Source organism: Chiloscyllium punctatum, chromosome 26 (genome assembly GCF_047496795.1).
Source record: "Chiloscyllium punctatum isolate Juve2018m chromosome 26, sChiPun1.3, whole genome shotgun sequence".
In the NCBI taxonomy this organism is placed as follows: domain Eukaryota; kingdom Metazoa; phylum Chordata; class Chondrichthyes; order Orectolobiformes; family Hemiscylliidae; genus Chiloscyllium; species Chiloscyllium punctatum.
In genome coordinates this window covers 76,884,285-76,903,942 of record NC_092764.1, presented here as the reverse complement: position 1 = coordinate 76,903,942, position 19,658 = coordinate 76,884,285, and the positions used below count along the sequence as shown (strand labels likewise).

At 41.1% G+C, this 19,658-nt stretch overlaps 1 protein-coding gene across 7 annotated transcripts in view; it reads left to right on the top strand.

The window, feature by feature from the left end:
• Positions 1-19,658, top strand: part of LOC140453192 (protein NDRG4) — a 231,680-nt gene that overhangs the window by 177,753 nt on the left and 34,269 nt on the right. For all 7 annotated transcript variants that reach the window (XM_072547693.1, XM_072547696.1, XM_072547697.1 and 4 more), the window contains 3 exons: positions 6,646-6,706; positions 7,798-7,884; positions 11,096-11,152. In XM_072547693.1, the coding sequence (XP_072403794.1) occupies positions 6,646-6,706; positions 7,798-7,884; positions 11,096-11,152 (205 nt within the window). The remainder of the gene's footprint in view (positions 1-6,645; positions 6,707-7,797; positions 7,885-11,095; positions 11,153-19,658) is intronic.

Genomic DNA, 19,658 nt, shown 5'->3' with positions numbered 1-19,658 from the left:
TCAACACACTGTTTTAGAAACATCTCTAACATTCTAAAAACTTGTCCTCCACACCTTTTGTGCTTGGTCAGCTCATCTAGTCTATGTGCAGATTGAAGTTAGAACGCAGAACAGAACATTACAGCGCAGTACAGTCCCTTTGGCCCTCGATGTTGCACCGACCTGTGGAGCCAATCTGAAGCCCATCTATCCTATACTATTCTATTTTCATCCATATGTTTATTCAATGACCATTTAAACGCCCTTAAAGTTGGGAAGTCTACCACTGTTGCAGCCAGTGCGTTCCATGTTCCCTTCTACTCTGAGTAAAGAAACTACCTCTGACATCTGTCCGATATCTATCACCCCTCTATTTAAATCTATATCCCCTTGTGCTAGCCATCACCATCTGAGGAAAAAGACTCTCACTGTGCACCCTATCTGACCCTCTGATTATCTTGTATGTCTCAACAAATTCACCTCTCAACCTTCTTCTCTCTAACAAAAACAGCCTCAAGTCCCTCCGCCTTTCCTCAGAAAACCTTCCCTCCAGACCAGGCAACATCAAGTAAATCTCCTCTGAACCCTTTCCAAAGCTTCCACATCCTTCCTATAATGCAGTGACCAAAACTGTACACAGTACACCAAGTGCGGTCGCACCAGAGTTTTGTACAGCTGCAGCATAACCGAAATTCAATCCCTCTACCAATAAAAGTGAACACACCTTCTTAATAACCTGGGTGGTAACTTCCAGGGATCTATGCACATGGACACCGAGATCTCTCTGCTCATCTACACTACCAAGAATCTTACCATTCGCCCAATACTCTGCATTCCTGTTGCTCCTTCCAAAGTGAATCGCTTCACACTTCTGCTTTAAATTCCATTTGCCATCTTTCAACCCAGCTCTGCAGCTTACCTATGTCCCTCTATAACCTTCAGCATCCTTCTGCACTATCCACAACTCCACTGACCTTAGTGTCATCTGCAAATTTACTAACCCATCCTTCTATGCTCTCATCTAGGTCATTGATAAAAATGACAAACAGCAATGGCCCCAGACAGATTCTTGCGGTACACCGTTAGTAACTGAACTCCAGGATGAACATTTCCCATCAACCACCACTCTCTTTCTACTTCGCCAACGTCTGATCCAAACCGCTAAATTAGCCTCAATCCCATGCCTCTGTATTTTGTGCAATAGCCTTCCGTTGGGAATCTTATCAAAATCCTTACTGAAATTGCTCTTGGTATGTGCTGCTCTCACCTTCTTCTGATTAATACTTACTGGGTAGATTTCCTTCCTAAAGGACATTAGTAAACCAGATGGGCTTTTAATACAATTCGCAATGGTTTCCTAATCATCAGCTTTTAATTCCAGATTTGCTTAAATTTAAATTTTAATCTCTACTAGTGTGGAATTTGAACCCATCTCCCAAAGTTATTAGTCTGGGCCTTTTGATTGCCAGCCCAGTGATATTATCACTGACATCATCTCCTCAAACCTTTTAATGTAATAAAAGTTGTTCCATAATGCTGTCTTGTTTTAATAACCAATAGGAAATAATCAGGGAGCTGGCCAAAAGCTTGCTTGACGATTGGTTTTCAAAGAGCGCATTAAAGGATGAAAGAGAGTCTTAGAAGTTTAGAGAGGAAATTGAAGTGATTAGAGCCTTAACATTTGAAGGTACTATTATAAGTGATCGGTTGAATAAAATTGAGAGTTTACAAGAGGTCAGAATTGGAGGAGTTCAGATATCTTGAATGTTTGCAAGGATGCAGGAGATTACAGAGATAGGAAAGGTGTAAGGCCAGAGAACTTCAAACCTAATGAGCTGAGACAGAAATGGGTTTAGACTATGCTATAGAGATGATAGATGATCTTCTGATGGCACAGATATGTTGTTGATAGTCCAACTTGGGGTCAAAATATGACAACCTAAGGTCTTGTTCTGCCTCTGACGGTTGCCATGGAAAGGAATAGAATCAGTCATTAAGGAATTAAGTTTTTATAATAGTGTCTCCAGCACTGGATGTTTAAGAAGCTATCACAGAGGTTAGAGAGAATGGAGGAGATGAGAGTGGTGAGGTCTAGTTGAGTGTTCTCAGCTTATATATGGAAACTAATGCTGTGTTTTCAGATGCTGTTATTGAAGGGAAGCATGCAGATGAGAAGTGTAAGGGGATAAAGTGATAATGTTGTGAACCTCTACTTGGAAATGGAAAAAGCAGGAGCCAATCTCCTTTCCAGATAATTTTATTTATAGTCAAATTAAATAACATGTACAAATAACTGATGCTTTTCTATATGTCTTAATTTTATAACTATGCAAGCATTTGATATATTAGCACCAAAAATAGATCCATTGGATACACCACCAGCTGTAATAGTGTGGCAGCAAGAAGATAAATAATTATGGGTGATTCTTTGACTATAGCTAAGAATGGAACCAAAAGAATAAAACTAAACTCTCTGATACAAATATGTATAACACTCAAAATAAAACAAAGATCTGAGAACTTAAATAGGAATAAATAAGTTGAATCTGTTCTCCATTACAGAGACATGATGGCATGGTGACGTGGATTGTGATCTGAATTTTGAAAGGTGCAGGACATTTAGGTTGGCCAAGAGCTAAGAAAGGGTGAAAGGGTGGCTTTGTTAGTTAATGATAGTATTGGCACAATAGAGGGGGACAACCTAAATTCAAGCAACCAAATTTGGAAACAGTTTGGTAGAGATGAGAATGCTCAAAGGAAGAAGGAGAATTTGAGGATATGAAACATTGAGCTAATGTGAATTAGCAAACTAAGTTAAAAGATAAGTAGGAGAGGTGGCAGGCCCTTTTTAAAAAACACATGGTCGGGGGAGCATAAAGGAAAAAATAATGAGAATTTGTCAGGAAGTCCCAGCAGTAATCATGGAATATTTTAATCAACATATTGACTGGAAAAGTCATATGAGCAGAGGTAGCCTCAATGAGAAATTCATATAATATTCTCAAGAGAGTTTCTTTGTACAGCCTGTTCTGGGGCCAACCAGAGAACAGGCTATATGAAACAGTTTTGTGCAACAAGATAGGATTAATTAATGGTCTCCAAGTGAAGGTGCATCAGCCGAAGACATTAGCCTTTGAAAGAAAAAGGAGTCCAATACTATTTCAAAAAAATACTAAATAGGATAATTATGAAAACAATGCCAGCTAAAATGAATTGGCAAATTAAGTTAACTTTTATGGGCCTACATATCCTTTATCACATGGTAGGGGGTCCATAAAAGAAGAAATATTGAGAACCTGTAATAAAACAGTAGAGATGCAGTGGCTGACATTGAAGGGAATATTGCAGAATAAACAGATTTATATACTTACTCCAAAACTTAAGACAAAATTCAAGGAACAAAAGTCGTAGGTTTCAGTTATGTAAAGTGTTGGTGATACCATCTTTATTGGTCACCTTAAGGAAAGATATAAATACGTTCAAAGCATTTAAGAGAAGGCTTACCAGACTAATCACTGGAATAACAGCTCTGAATTATGAAGGAATGTTGGACAGATGAGACTCTCACCTCCTTGGACATTAGAACAGGAAGAAGTGATAAGATCTTGAGGGCTCTTGACAGAGGAGGTGTAGATAGTATATCTCCTTTTATGAGAAAATTTAGAGGCATGGGTCACTGTTTTAAAATCAGGGTCACCCATTTAAAACCGATTTTAAAAACAGCTTAAATGGAGGGTACACCAGAAGCTGGATCTGAGTTCACACCCTAGGCCAGTATCATTCCATTGCAGCAGTCAGTATAGGTCCCAATCTTTAGAGTTTCAAGCAATTTTTAAAACTGTCTGTAGTTGCTGGTATTAATTAGCATGATCCGGGCCTGCCTTCTGTCAAAGATCCTCTCTCTTTAATTCTACTGCTAAAGATGATGTGCTTGGCCCTTGTATGGGAACTGTCAGCAGACTAGGAGTTCTCGCACATGAAGCTGGAAGCATTTCTTTGGGTAGGAATGGCACAAAGGGCAAGTTGCTGGGGTGAAATTGGATGGAATGAAGAGTCAGGGAGGGATAAAGAAAAGGCAAAGGATAAAATGTTTTCACTTATTTCAGGGACAAAGGGATAAGGTGTATTTTTTAAAAATCTTTTTCTTTCTATAATCGGGTAAGTTTTAATTTTTCTGTCCTATTTTTATTTCTCTTCCCTTTTGAAGTAGGTCATGTTATGTTACCTCCAGACCCCCTGTCTGTGAAATCCAATTTTTAAATAACCTGCAACAAACTCTTTTTAGGGTTATAAAGAAGAGGATTATTCAAGAGAGTTTATTCAAACTCTCAAATCTGGGTGATCAATTTCACAATATGCATATGCACACACAAAAGCATATAAGGGAGAAAATAGAATAAAAAGAAGTTAGAATTGCAAAAATCTTTTAAAAATGTAGGCATTAATTCATATGAATCAGGATCCAGTAAGTCAGTGTCCAGCAAAGGTCCTTGACGTTGGCTGGTCTAGCAGAATCCTTTCTTGCATGAGCTCAGCTACAGGGATAGAGATATGACTCTTATAGACTGAAAATTAGCTCACTTTTCAGTGAAATACAGGATTCTTTCTGGAAATTGACTTCCAAGAGAGGTTGAAAATAGAAGTGGCTTAACATGGGCATGAAACTGCTTGTTGTCTGTTCTGATGTTAAAACAGAGTCTGAGAATTGTTCTGGGCTAGATATGTTTTGGGTTCCGGCCTGGTCTCTCGGCGGCTTGTGGCGGCTGTCACTCTGGCCTCTCATCCGCTCCTGGCAGCTGGCAGCCTGGTCTCTTGGTAGCTTGTGTTAGCTGTCAGCCAGGTATCCCGGTGGCTTGTAGCATGTCCTGGTCTGATCTCTGTGGCTTGTGGTGGCTCTCAGCCTGGTCTCACAGCAGGTGCTGGCCTGGTCTCTTGACGACTGGTGGTAGTTGCTGGACCTGGTCTCCTGGAGGGTCCCTGAACTGGTCTCTTGACAACTCATGGTGGGTCCCCGCCTGGTCTTATAGCGGGTTTGGCCTGGTATGTTGGTCAGTCTCTTGATGGCTCAAGATGGCGTTTTGGCTCATGGCAGTATCTTGGCTCAGTGTGCAAGTGAATCCTGCCTGGGCATGTTCGCGAAGCACCAAGGGAGATGAAAGAGGCAGCAGTTTCAGCAGCAGTGATAGTATTTGCATCAGCAACATCAAGAACAGACAGTAGAGCGAGATAAGCGGATGTCTTATCAAAGACTGTTGAACTTTTAACTTATTCCTTTATTTTCCAAATTTCAACTCTGGAAGATTTCACTGTAAACTATAATCTTTTTTATTTTTCTACTATTCTATGAAGTAATGTTTAACTTCTTAATTCTCATTTCCCTTACTATTTTGTACCTAAGCTTTTTTTTCAACCTAGATACTTTGGTCCCTAGGATGGTACTATATGTGGCAAAATTATATATTTTTCACTGCACCCCTGTATTTCTGTACTTGAATATATGTGACAATAAAATCTAAATAGTTAAAGATCTTCAAAATTCAGAAGTTTCAGTTTTGAAAAAGAAATGGCATCACATTATTCAAACTAACTTGGGTGGCACGGTGGCTTAGTAGTTAGCACTGCTGCCTCAGCGCCATGGATCCGGATTCAATTCCAGCCTTAGGCAACTGTCTATGTGGAGTCCCCATGTGTGCGCGTGTTTCCTCCCATAATCCAAAGATGTGCAGGTTCGGTGAATTGGCTTTGCTAAATTGCCCATAGTGTTCAGGGATGTATGGGTTAGATACATTAGTCAGGGTAAATGTAGAGGAATGGATTACTCTTCAGAGGGTCGATGTGGACTTGCTGGGCCAAATGGCCTGTTTCCACACTGAAGGGATTCTATGACAATTCAAATTAACAAGGTTAAAGGTTTTGACTTCTGTCCATAACTGCTACTTGCTGTAGGAGTTTGCTGTAGACTGTTAGTGCTACTTCAGCCATGGTGAGTTTCGATGATTTCCTTTGTTTAGAACTGATTGGATTGTTCCTTCGTGCGAGTTTTACTAAAATGCTCATGCAAATGAGAGATGTGAGATTCCCAAGAGAAGATGAGTTAGATTTTGTTCTGGCAGTTACTGGATATTTCTAGATGCACCCATCTTATCCATTCTGTGTTCAATAAAAGCTATTTTAAATCCATCAAGAGCACATAGAAGAAAACATTATAGTTTGAAAGAAAACAATTCAGTTTGTGTCATTTGGACATGACACTTAATAATGGTATTTATTGAAGTTAGTATGATGGGTCACTCCTGTAAGGTCTTTCCTGATGAAGGGCTTTTGCCCGAAATGTTGATTTTCTGCTCCTCAGATGCTGCCTAACCTGCTGTGCTTTTCCAGCACTGCTCTAATCTAGACTCTGGTTTCCAGCATCTGCAGTCCTCACTCTTGACCACTCCTGTAAGGTGGGTTATGCTGGATGGGGTACAGACACACGTGCATAGATTGATCAGGTACTTGCTGGCATAATGGGTTATCACTTGGATACTTGCCAGGGACATGTATATGCAGCTCAAATGCAAGTGTGTCTCTTGGGCACTGGTCATGTGATTTTGGATATCAACTGATGTGGCAGACCAGCTGTTTAACAATTTATTTGAACACTAATGTCTTATTTTCCTGTAGATTTAAAAGTGTTGTTGGGATCGGAGTGGGAGCCGGAGCCTATATCCTAGCCAAATTTGCTGTGAGTGCCTTATCATTTCTTTGAAGTTGCAAGACAGGTTCTAGGGATTTGTAAAATTCATTTACAATTATTTCTGTTTTATTTGTTCTGTCTTTCTCATCCCCATTTCCCAGAGCTAGTGAGACCCAGTACCACTGTCCTGACTTGGATTAGTGAGTTGAACAGAAATGGTGTTGAACCCAGTTGTTTCTGGTCCGTACTGCTGAGCACAGGTCACTGTATTCACCAATGGTCAGGGAAAAGGCTGAGACCCAGTTTGAAGAAGATATATCCCTGCTAATTCGGTGTTCTTCTGCAGTTACATACTGCCATACTAACCAATGTGTAACACAGCTCCAGCCCAAGGTTATACTGTGTTACATAGTCCCAAAAATGGGCTGTCATGTTTGTACATCACTCCTAGCTTTGTAATAGTCTGAGCATATGTTTATGGAATTGGTAAAGTCATCCTTTTGTTCTGGTGATGGGTTAGAATTCTGCTTTGCACTCTTACCTCACCTTTCTCTGTCAGGTGCTGATTGACGGACTCACTCTCTGGGCATTTTCAGCACATTCTGCTTTTTAAGTTGTTTAGCATTTCATAACCAAAGCATGACAGGTTAGCTTGCTGAATTATATGACCACCCTCTGCCTTTCTACCATGTAATATGCCAGCTGAAATCATGCTATATGGCAGTAGTATTGGATGTTTTTTTAATTAAAATTCTTTAGGGTATGTTGTTCATTTTGAATGGACTAATCCTTTATTTTAAAATAGCGGAGAAAGCAATTGCAGACATTTGCATTATTTATTCATTCATATTGTTGCTAATTTTACTTAGTCCTCAAGATGACTTCACAAAAATGGAACTAGTTTAGTTTGGGTAACTTAACATGGACGAGTTGCACTGAAGGATCTGTTTCCGTGCTATATGACTATGACTCTATAACTGTTTAACTCTGTTACATTGCTGTTACTGTGTCGAGCTGACATATCCCTTTCATTTTGACGTCTTCATGTCTGGCTTGCCTTTGCATCGGACTAGCCCCTCTGTCTTGTTAGACTCTACATCTACCACATTGGATTCACTGAGCGATCTTATTTTTTCCAGCTGATTTTCCCAGATATGGTTGAAGGGATGGTTCTCATCAATATTGACCCCTGTGGAAAGGGCTGGATTGACTGGGCAGCAACAAAGGTCAGTGCTGGCAACTAGTGAACTGAAACTAATCCTGTTACTAATTATCTTGGTTGATGCCCATTCTGGTCCAGAAAGGAGTCATCGGGGCATTCTGAATTTGTCTCAATAGACGATCGACAATAGGTGCAGAAGTAGGCCATTTGGCCCTTTGAACCAGCACCACCATTCATTATGATCACGGCTGATCATCCACAATCAGTATCCTGTTCCTGCCATATCCCCATAACCCTTGATTCCACTATCTTTAAGAGCTCTATCCATCTCTCTTGAAAGTATCCAGAGACTTGGCCTCCACTGCCTTCTGGGGCAGAGCATTCCATATATCCACTACTCTCTGGTGAAGAAGTTTCTCCTCAACTCTGTTCTAAATGGCCTACCCCTTACTTTTAATACCCCCACAGGATCATTGGAATCTAAACAAGGGCTTCTGGATGTTTTTTATATATTAGAATAATAGATACTGGGGCATGAGTCACAGACTAAAACCTAATGAGGAGCTGGTGGTTTGCTCCCGACTTGGAACTTTTCCTGATTGTGTGCAAACCCAACCTGAGAGAAAAAGCCCCTGAAGTTGGCGTTTTCATTTCAAGTGACAGGAGTTCCCGGGCATACAGGCTGGGTGACCCCAGATTAAGTGTGGAGGCAGGATGGTTGGAAAACCTGCTTTGGTGATCTGTCATTGTGATGAAGTTTCGAACAAAAGCAATAAACCAAAAAACATCCTTCCAGTCCTTACCCTCACACCCCAACATAATTGCCATGCCCCAACTTATGCAACATAAAGCCCTTTATCCATCACTCTCCTCATCTAACTAATGCCGAGTTGAAAGTTCCAAGTGTCTATTGAAGTCTTTATTTCTTCAAAACCATTAATTAATAGTACATTATAACATTTGCCCTGCAACTGCAAAATCTCTATAGCCTCAAATATTTAATTAAAGATCACATACCTGGGAATTCATAGCCTAACTTCACAGGATCAATAAGTACTTGGAGCTTTCCTCTACTTCCTGAGAAAGCTGAGGAAATTCAGCATGTCCAGAAAGACTATCAATTTTTATAGATGCACTCTAGAAAACATCCTATCAGGATGCATCACAGCATGGTATGGCAACAGCTCTTCCCAAGATTATAAGAAACTACAAAGATTTGTGAACACAGTTGTGTCCATCATGCAAACCAGCCTCTTATCCACTGAATTCGTCTATACTTCCTGCTGCATCGAGAAAGCAAACAACATAATCAGTGAATTCTCCCACCCTGGTTATACTCTCTTCCACCTTCTTCCATTGGGCAGAAGATATCAAAATTTGAATACACGTATGAACAGATTCAAAAACTGCTTCTTCCCTGCTGTTATCAGACTTTTGAATGGACTTCTTAAATGTTAATCTCAATCTCTCTCTGCACCTTCTCAGCAGCTGGAACAATATATCCTGAACTCTGTTCTGTTACTGTCATGCAGAGATTTTTCTGCACCTCAAAACACCTCATCTACTATGTCCATCGCTCTCAATGCGGTCTCCTCTACAGTGGGGAGACAGGATGCCTATTTGCGGAATGTTTCAGAGAACACCTCTGGGACGCACGCACCAAACAACCCCACCCCCCTGTAGCTGAACACTTAACTCCACCTCCCACTCCACCAAGGACATGCAAGTCCTGGGCCGCATCCACCACTAAATCCTAGCCACCTGACGACTGGAGGAAGAACTCCTCATCTTCTGCCTTGGGACCCTCCAACCACATGGAGTCAATGTCAATTTCACCAGTTTCCTCATCTCCCCTCCTCTCACCTTATCCAAAAGCTGACCGTCCAATTCAGCACCTCCCTGTTGAACTGTCCTACCTGTCCATCATCTTTCCCACCCCTATCCACTCCACCCTCTACTCAGACCTATCACCATCACCCCTCAACCTTCATCTACCTATCGTATTCCTAGCTACCTTCCCTCTCAGCCACACCCCCTCCCATTTATCTCTCAGCCCCACTGGCGCCCCCACATTCCTGATTTTAGATTCCCTACAGTGTGGAAACAGGCCCTTTGGCCCCACCCTCCGAAGAGTTACCCACCGAGACCCATTTCTCTCTGACTAATGCACCCAACACTATGCGCAATTTAGCATGACCAATTCACCTAACCTGCACATTTTTGGACTGTGGGAGGAAACCAGCGCACCCGGAGGAAACCCGCGCAGAATGTGCAAACTCCACACAGACAGTCATCCAAGGCTGGAATCGAACCTGGGACCCTGGTGCTGTGAGGCAGCAGTGCTAACCACTGAGCCACTGTGCTGCACTGATGAAAAGCTTGTTCTCGAAATATCGACTCTCCTCCTCAGATGCTGCCTGACCGGCTGTGCTTTTCCAGCATCACATCTTTTGACTCTGATGCATAGTCTGCCTGTAAAGTATGTAAGACAACACTTCTATGGACCTCAGTATATGTGACAGAAATAAATCAAATCAAATAAAGTGTGAAATGGCAGATATCCTCCTGTGATAATGGAAGTCTGTAAAATCATTCATGCAACATTAATCCAGTCATTATAGCCCTCAGATTTATGTCATGAAGACAAGGTGAAACAGCAAACTGACCTCTCCCAAAGGGCACTCATCCCCAAAAGGTGTCCAAGGACCATTTATATACCTTGCCTCTCGTGAGGTACCCTGTTTATTTAAATGAATCCACAAAGTTCAGACCTACTCCTCCCAGGTCTAGTCTAAGCGTGCTTTGTTTCAGACACCCATATCACCAAGTCACACAGGAGTGAAGCCATTTCTGTGGGCAGCTGTCTCCTTTAAACGCACATGTGCAGAACCCATTCTAGCCTCCAAGAAAATGATGGATGCCATTTTTTTGGAGACAGGAGTTCCAATTTGCAGGCTTATCTGTCACTTTTGTAAAGAACCTCTCCATCATTGCAAAAATCCAGACCATTGAGTAATGGATACCCAGGAGTGGCATCCAATCAAAGGGATCAGATGGTTTATATATAATGGTAAATTTTGAGAGTTTCTTCAGACTCAACAGTCTAAATGAATGGTTCTTTTTCAGTTTTCAATGTACAAGAATTGAAAATTCACATTTAGGATCTTCTGCAACTTTGGCTTGTACTTAATGTCAATATGGGGTAGAGGAATGGGGAATCATGGAGACTAGGGAATGTGGAGTCAAACTTATTGCTCGTTTGTTTTTGTTGACAGCTCTCAGGTCTGACCAGCTCACTTCCTGACACTGTCCTGTCACATCTCTGCAGCCAGGTAAACCGATCTTTCATGAGAATCAATGGCCCTGCTGTGTCAGCTGATAACCTAATAAAAGACCTTCTTCATCCTAATACAGTAAAGATGGAACAGGTTGAATGATGGTCCAGAGAAAGGATTGTCAACATTTGATTGATGATTTGTTACATGTTTTGTTCTGAAAAACTGAAACTAGCAGACAAAGTCTAACATCAGAGTGGGAAACTGAAAAGTATTTGGAAATGCACTTGGCTAGCCTAGAGCTTGGAATTGATAATTTCAGCTGAGTTCATCTCCTTGTTGCAGGTCAGATATATCACCTAAACTGGCAGAAATGGGAGGGAAAGTCAGGAAGGCAGGCCCTCAAAGGCAAGCTCTTAGACAGATTGATAAATCATAGTATGCACCAGGTATTTCAGGTCTGGGTCTTGGAGTAATAATCCTGCTCCTCCACCACAGAGTGAAGATTGTCCACTTGAGTTAGATCTTCTTCACCATTATCAGGCTTCTCTGCTGAAGTCCAGGTCACAACACAGTGAGGGGACCGTGATCTGCATAAATGCATGAGGCCCCTGCCTGCTTTAGTGAGTCACATGTGCCTGTAGAACCCTGCAGGCAAAGATTGCTATTGGTGGAAAACGGTCAAATACCAAGTTAAATAACCTGCTCATTTTTAGTGACTCACTTGTCCACCATGTAAGATGAACATCAATGTTTTGACATCTAAATAAATCTGCAACCTGTTTTTGTTCTGTATGTCATCTGCCTGACTCTAACATGTCCCTGATGGCTTCACCTTGTTTTAACTTGAGAAACCGAACTAAAAGGCTTTTAGTGCAAAGTTGAAAAAAATTAAAAATTAGGTAAATCAAAGTCATGTTACACTGATTTTAAGCTCATATATTTTAAAATTCTGTACATTGTAAGGAAAAGACATTGAAGAAACAAGGGAAATTCAAAATTCAAGAAACCTTAGACACAGTTAACATCTGATGAAACTTGGTTTAATTCAGTTAGGTTGTGGGATGAGGCAGACCATGTCACATTGCATATTTGGAAGTTAGCAAGTACAAGAGAAAATTCACTGAAGCATTGACTGTTGAAAAAAAGTGTGAAAAAGAAAGACAAAATAGGTTGGAAAAAGTTGAATGTTTGGATGGCAGAAATATCAGAAGAGTTCCTGATCAAAACAGGAAGACTCAAAATTCTGAGGGACTACCATCAATAATTCCCTGTGGTATTGTCTACCCTCAACAGGCTAGCTCTATCTTTGCAGGGGATGAGAGAGAGAGATCGAACAAGATCCTCTAAGCATGGAACTAAAACAGAAATTGCTGAAAATATTAAGCAGGTCTGGCAGTATATGTAGAGAGAAAGCAGAGTTAACATTTTGGGTCCAGTGGCTCCTCTTCAGAACTGTTTGTAACTAGGCAAACCCTGGCCAACATCCCTGTCTCAGGTTTGCTACAGTGCTCCAACGAAGCTCAGTACAAGCTGGAAGAATAGCATCTTAGTTTCTGCTTGAACAGCCTGCCGCCTTCAGGACTCAATACAGAGTTCAATAATTTTAAGGCATGAGTATATTACCCCAAATCCCACATTCCAGGCCCCGTCATCAGACAGGCTACTACCACAACCAATCCATTTTCAGCCATTAATGGTCTCCCTTAGCAGCTATTGATTCTCCCAGGCTGACTTTTACATATTCCGTTATGTGCCCAATTGTTATTACCTCTCTGGTCTCCCATCTCCACCTATCGTTTACTTCTCCCTCCCACTCTCCATCTTCAGCATAAATACCAACTTTTGTTTAGTTACAATAGGTTCTGAAAAAGAGTCATTGGACCTAAGATGTTAACTCTGCTTTCTCTTTATAAATGCTGCCAGTCCTACTAAAAGTTTCCAGAAATTTCTGATTTCTAGCATCAGCAGTTCTTTGACCTTTCTCCAGATACAGAAGTTAGATTTAATTCCTGGACAGAATTTGACTTCACAGGAGGTTGAAATGTTTAGCATGAATGAGGACCTCAAGTTTGGAGTCCACTTTATAGATGAGCAAGATCAGAGTATTCAGTTTAAATTCAAGGGGATTAATAAAACACATTTAGAAATAATACAGTTGGGGGCCATCAAAGGCACAGTGTCAAAGATCAAAAAATGCTTAGGCATTGAAAACTGATGTTAAAAGAAGTATTTTCGTTACAATATCCAGATGTACATGGGCTTGAATGAAGAAAAGTGGGATAAAGGCTAGAATGAACTGAATCTGTCAGCAATAATCCTGAGTGATTGAGACAGAATTAGATCGTCATGAACATAGTTTTGCGAGGAGACTATATAATGAAACATGGGGAGACGATGACCTAGTGGTATTGTACTGTTAAACCAGAGACGAAGAGTGTGGTGCTGGTAAATCACAGCCGGTCAGGCAGCATCCAAGGAGCAGAAGACTCGACGATTCGAGCATAAGCTCTTCATCCTCCTGCTCCTTGGTTGCTGCCTGACTGGCTGTGCTTTTCTAGCGCCACATTCTTTGACTCTGAACTCCAGCATCTGCTGTCCTATCCTGTCCTATTAAACCAGAGACCCAGGTTATGTTCTGTTGACCCTGGTTTGAATGGCAGATAGTGGAATTTGAATTCAGTTTAAAAACCCGGAATTAAGAATCTAATGATGACAATAAAACCATTGCTGATTATCATAAAAACTCATATGGTTCATTAATATCCTTTAGGGAAGGAACTGCTATTCTTACCTGGTCTCACCTACAAGTGACTCCTAACTGCCCTCTGAGAAATTAGGGATGGATAGTAAATGCTGGCCAAGCTAATGATGCCCTCATCTCCTGAAAGAATAAAAGTAAATTGTTTAAAATAACATGGAATCATGTTCTGTCAGAGGCTTTGGAACTGGCAAAATGCTAATGGTTTGTCACTAAAGTGCTCTAGCAGAATTCACACAGAGAACAGCTGTATCAAAGATTGCATTGGAAATGATGGATTAACATTTTGATTTTCTAACTGATGGATAATTAGAAAGTTAACATTTCCCATCACTTTTAAACACAAGAACATTAGGACAGTTGGTAAAAGTGGAAAAGGACAAGACTGTTCAATTTTGTTGGGAATATGTTGAGCATAAGTCAATTTCAAAGGAAACGGGAAAACTGAATTTGGAGTAGGAGATTGTGAAATGAGGGCAATGTAAATTAACAGTTGCACATATCAAGATCAATAAAATCAAAGCTTTTGTAGAGGTGCAGGATTCTGCCTGAGCAGGTAGAGATAAACCTTTTTAATCAGAAGATCAAAAGAATGTAGCAATGAAAGTTCTTTATCAAGACCACTGACAGAAAAGTTACATGAATTTCAAAGATTAGCTTTCAGGGGTACAGCTTTTAACTGGGCCATTGTTTTGAAGAGGAAAGTATTTACAGTTGGTTGAAAAGACAGGTTTAGAAGCAGTGACTGCAGGAGATGGGATGACAGCACTTGAAACTAACATTTGGTAAATTTATATTTATCACTTCTCACAGCACATTCTACAGAGTTGGAATTCAAGATAAAATTGAACCGGAGACTAAGGTAGAAGGTAGATACAAACACAATGTTGTTTACAAGATATTATATCTTACCAGATGGGAAAAGCTAGGATACAATGTAATAATTCAGATGCAGAATAAGTGTTTTGTATAAGGGTTAGAGTATAGTGAGATAGCCAGAATATAGTGTAGTAACAATGATATTACATTTAACAAACATTGTGAAAATTAGAATACAGTATATCTTGGACAACAACACAACTCAGGGACATCACCATGTCTGCGCCAACTATGATGCCATTATAAACTAATCCCATCTGCTGCAAAGGGTCTGTATTCCTCTATTCCCTGCCTGTTCATGTGTCTGCCTAAATGCCTGTTAAATGTTGCTGCCTTATCTGCTTCTATCACCTCTACTGGTAGCACTTCCAGGCAGTGTTGCATTGTACATCTCCTTTAAATTTTCTCCCTCCTACATTAAAGCTATGCCCCTTCGTATTTGATATTTACAACCTGGAAAAAAGACTCCAACTGTGCACCTGTCCATACCTCTCATAATTTTATATTCTTCTATCAGGTCCCCCCTCAGCCTCCAACACTATGAAAACCATCCAAGTTTGTCCAACCTCTCCTTGCAGCCAATATACTCTAATCCAGGCAATATCCTGGCAAAACCTCCACATCCTTTCCCTAGTATGATGATCAGAACTGCATACAATACTCCAAAGATTTACATAGCTGCAACATGACTTGCCAACTTTATTTTCAGTGCCCCAATTGATGAAGGCAAGCATGCTGTATGCCTTGTTTATACCATATCTATTTCTGTTTCCACTTCAGAGAGCTATGAACACATAAGGTTCCTTTACTGTATATTTGACTTCCCAAAATGCAAGTTCTTACACTTGTCTGGATTGAAATCCCATCTGCCATTTCGCCACTCAACTTTTGAACTGATCCAAATTCTGCTGTATTCTTTGACAACTTTAATCACTATCTAAACTCCACCAATTTTATTATCATCTGCAAACTTACGAATCAAACTTTCTATATTTTCATCCAAATCATTTCTATACATTTACAAGCAACTGAGGTCCCATCACGGATCCTTACAGAACACCACTGGTCACTGACCTCCAGTCAGAAAAACAACTGCCCTCTGTCTTCCATGATGAAATTAATTTTGTATCAAACTTATCAACTCACCATGAATCCCATGTGACCTAATTTTCTGGACCAGCCTATCAAGTGGGATGCTGTCAAATGCTTTAGTAAAATGAATTTAGACAACATCCACTGCACTATCCTCATCAATTATATTAGTCACTTAGAGTCATAGAGATGTACAGCATGGAAACACCCTTTGGTCCAACCCATCCAAGCCGACCAGATATCCCAACCCAATCTAGTCACACCTGCCAGCACCTGGCCCATATCCCTCCAAACCCTTCCTATTCATATACCACTTAAATGCCTCTTAAATGTTGCAATTGTACCAGCCTCCACCACTTCCTCTGGCAGCTCATTACATACACGTACCACCCTCTGTGTGAAAACGTTGCCTCTTAGGTCTCTTTTATATCTTTCCCCTCTCACCCTAAACCTATGCCCCGTAGTTCTGGACTCCCCGACCCCAGGGCAAAGACTTTGCCTATTTACCCTATCCATGCCCCTCATAATTTTGTAAACCTCTATAAGGTCACCCCTCAGCCTCCAACACTCCAGGGAAAACAGCCCTAGCCTGTTCAGCCTCTCCCTTTAGCTCAAATCCTCCAACCCTGGCAACATCCTTGTAAATCTTTTCTGAACTCTTTCAAGTTTCACAACATCCTTCCCATAGGAAGGAGACCAGAATCGCACGCAATATTCCAACAGTGGCCTAACCAATGTCCTGTACAGCCGCAACATGACCTCCCAACTCCTGTACTCAGTACTCTGACCAATAAAAGAAAGCATGCCAAACGCCTTCTTCACTATCCTATCTACCTGCAACTCCACTTTCAAGGAGTTATGAACTTGCACTCCAAGGTGTCTTTGTTCAGCAACAGTCCCTAGGACCTTACCATTAAGTGTATAAGTCCTGCTAAGATTTGCTTTCCCAAAACGCATTTATCTGAATTAAACTCCATCTGCCACTTCTCAGCCCATTTGGCCCAACTGGTCAAGATCCTGTTGTAATCTGAGGTAACGCTCTTCGCTGTCCACTACACCTCCAATTTTGATGTCATCTGCAAACTTACTAACTGTACCTCTTATGTGCGCATCCAAATCATTTATGTAAATGACAAAAAGTAGAGGACCCAGCACTGCTCCTTGTGGCACTCCACTGGTCACAGGCCTCCAGTCTGAAAACCAATCCTCCCCCACCATCCTCTGTCTTCTACCTTTGAGCCAGTTCTGTATCCAAATGGCTAGTTCTCCCTGTATTCCATGAGATCTAACCTTGCTAATCAGTCTCCCATGGGGAACCTTGTCGAATGCCTTACTGAAGTCCACAAAACTCAACCACATTTGTGAGACAAGACCTCTCCTGCATGATGCCATGCAGATGATCCCTAATAAGCCCATTCCTTTCCAAAGACTCGCATAAGTACTCTCTCCAATAATTTCCCCATCTAGATGTAAGGTTCACTGGCCTATAATTCCTTAGATTATCCCTGTTGTTCTGCTTAAATAAAGGAACAAAATTGGCTTTTCACCAGTCTTCTGGGATCTCGCCTGTAGCTGAAGAGGATTCAATGGGCGGCACGGTGGCACAGTGGTTAGCACTGCTGCCTCACAGCGCCAGAGACCCGGGTTCAATTCCCGCCTCAGGCGACTCTCTGTGTGGTGTTTGCACATTCTCCCCGTGTCTGCGTGGGTTTCCTCCGGGTGCTCCGGTTTCCTCCCACACTCCAAAGATGTGCAGGTCAGGTGAATTGGACATGCTAAATTGCCCGTAGTGTTAGGTAAGGGGTAGATGTAAGGGTATGGGTGGGTTGCGCTTCGGCGGGGCTGTGTGGACTTGTTGGGCTGAAGGGCCTGTTTCCACACTGTAAGTAATCTAATCTAATCAATGATCTCTGTCAAGGCCCCAGCAGTCTCCTCCATTGCTTCCTTCAGTATCCTGGGATAGATCCCCTCAGAACCTGGGGACTAAATTACCTTAATGTTTTTGAAAACACTCAGCACCACTTCCTCCTTAATATCAATATGCCCTCGAATATCAGCATACCTCTCTCTAAACATACAATCATTCATGACCTTCACCTTGGTCAATGCCAATGCAAAGTACTCATTCAGGACCTTACCAACCTCTTCTGGCACCACATTCTCTCCTTTGTCATTGAGTGGATTTATCTTTGCCCAATCTATCCTCTATATTTTAATATGTCTCCTTTAATCTTACTTGCTAAGGACATTGCCCCTTTTAGCCCTCCTAATTCCTTGTTTAATTTATTTCCTGCTTTGTTTATGTTGTTCGAGGGACTTGTCTGATTTGGTTTAGGATTTGAGATGAATGAAACAGTCCAAGATATTGGCTTATTTGCTGTATCATCTTAAATAAAAAATAATTGTTTCCAAATCGTTTTTGTTCAAAATAATGTGTTGTTCATTAATAGGAAGCAAGCAAACAAGATATAAGCTTGCATTTAATGTAGCTTTTACAGAATTTCATAATTTGTAATATATGCGAAAGTGCTCCACAGCCAATGAATTGCTTTGAAGTTTGAGTGTAAGCAATAATAATATAAACAACCAAATATAATGTTTTAATGATTTTTGTTAAAGGATGTAAGGTATTGGCCAGGACACTGGGATATGATTTCGCTGCTCGTTGGATGCTGCCTGAACTGCTGTGCTCTTCCAGCACCACTAATCCAGTATTTAGTTTTCAGCATCTGCAGTCATTGTTTTTACCACTGGGATAATAACCCTCCCCTTGTTGAAATTGTGCAATTATTCTTCTATACCACCAGAGAGGACAGACACCCTTCGATTTAATGTCACATTTACCAGTACTGCTGTCAGCAGTCCCGTCGTTTGGGTGAGACTCTAAACTGAGGCCCTCAGTACTGCATCGGGTTATCTCCCTAGATGAGTTGCTCAATTCTCTGGATTGACACCTGAAACCACAATGTTCTGACTGTGTTGCTGGAGTGCTAAGCTGGCTGTTTAGTCTTTAACTGAGCAGAATTCAAGGGTTACACAAAAACAAAAATTGCTGGAAAAGCTCACAAGGTCTCTGGTTCTGAAGAAGGGTCACTCAACCCAAAACGTCAACCCTGATTTCTCTCCATGGATGCTGCCAGACCTGCTGAGCTTCTCCAGCAGTTTCTGAATTTGCTTTTGATTTACAGCAAGCGCAGTTCTTTTGGTTTTTATTCAGAATTCAAGACTTAAATGCTTTAGGCAGGACATTATTTAATTGGATTAAATATTCCTGATGTGGACACATACTCCAGTATTACACTCCGATTGTACCCCTGCTCCTTGACCCACTGCCACCACCTCAACTACCCACCCCAACTCTATAAAGCCTCAACAAGATTCTCCTATTCTTTCTACCACTAGAATATGTAACATTGGCTATGCATGTTTGAGTTCATCTAACTTCAGGTTTTACACAGTCTGCTTTAACAGATAAAAATTCAGAAAATGCCCACTTGAAGCCTTAGATGATAACTCTGCAAACAGTGAGCAACCTGTTTTTACAGGTGTGGCTCCTGATATGTGCTGCCTCCCTGCTCAAGATCACTAAAATCAGATGAAAGACATTTGCTTTGTGTAGTGCCATACTGTCTGCTAAATGGCTGCTATATTGTCTTATTAAGAAACAAACTCTGCACTTCAGAGTAACTCATTGTGAAGCACTTGAGGTATAATGAATTGCTGTAGAAATTTAAGTGCTTCTTTTTATTGAATTGGCTGATATGAGCTGCAGGGGCCAAATAAGGACTACAACAAGCCTGGAGGACCCAAGTCTGGGAGGGAGTTGAGGGA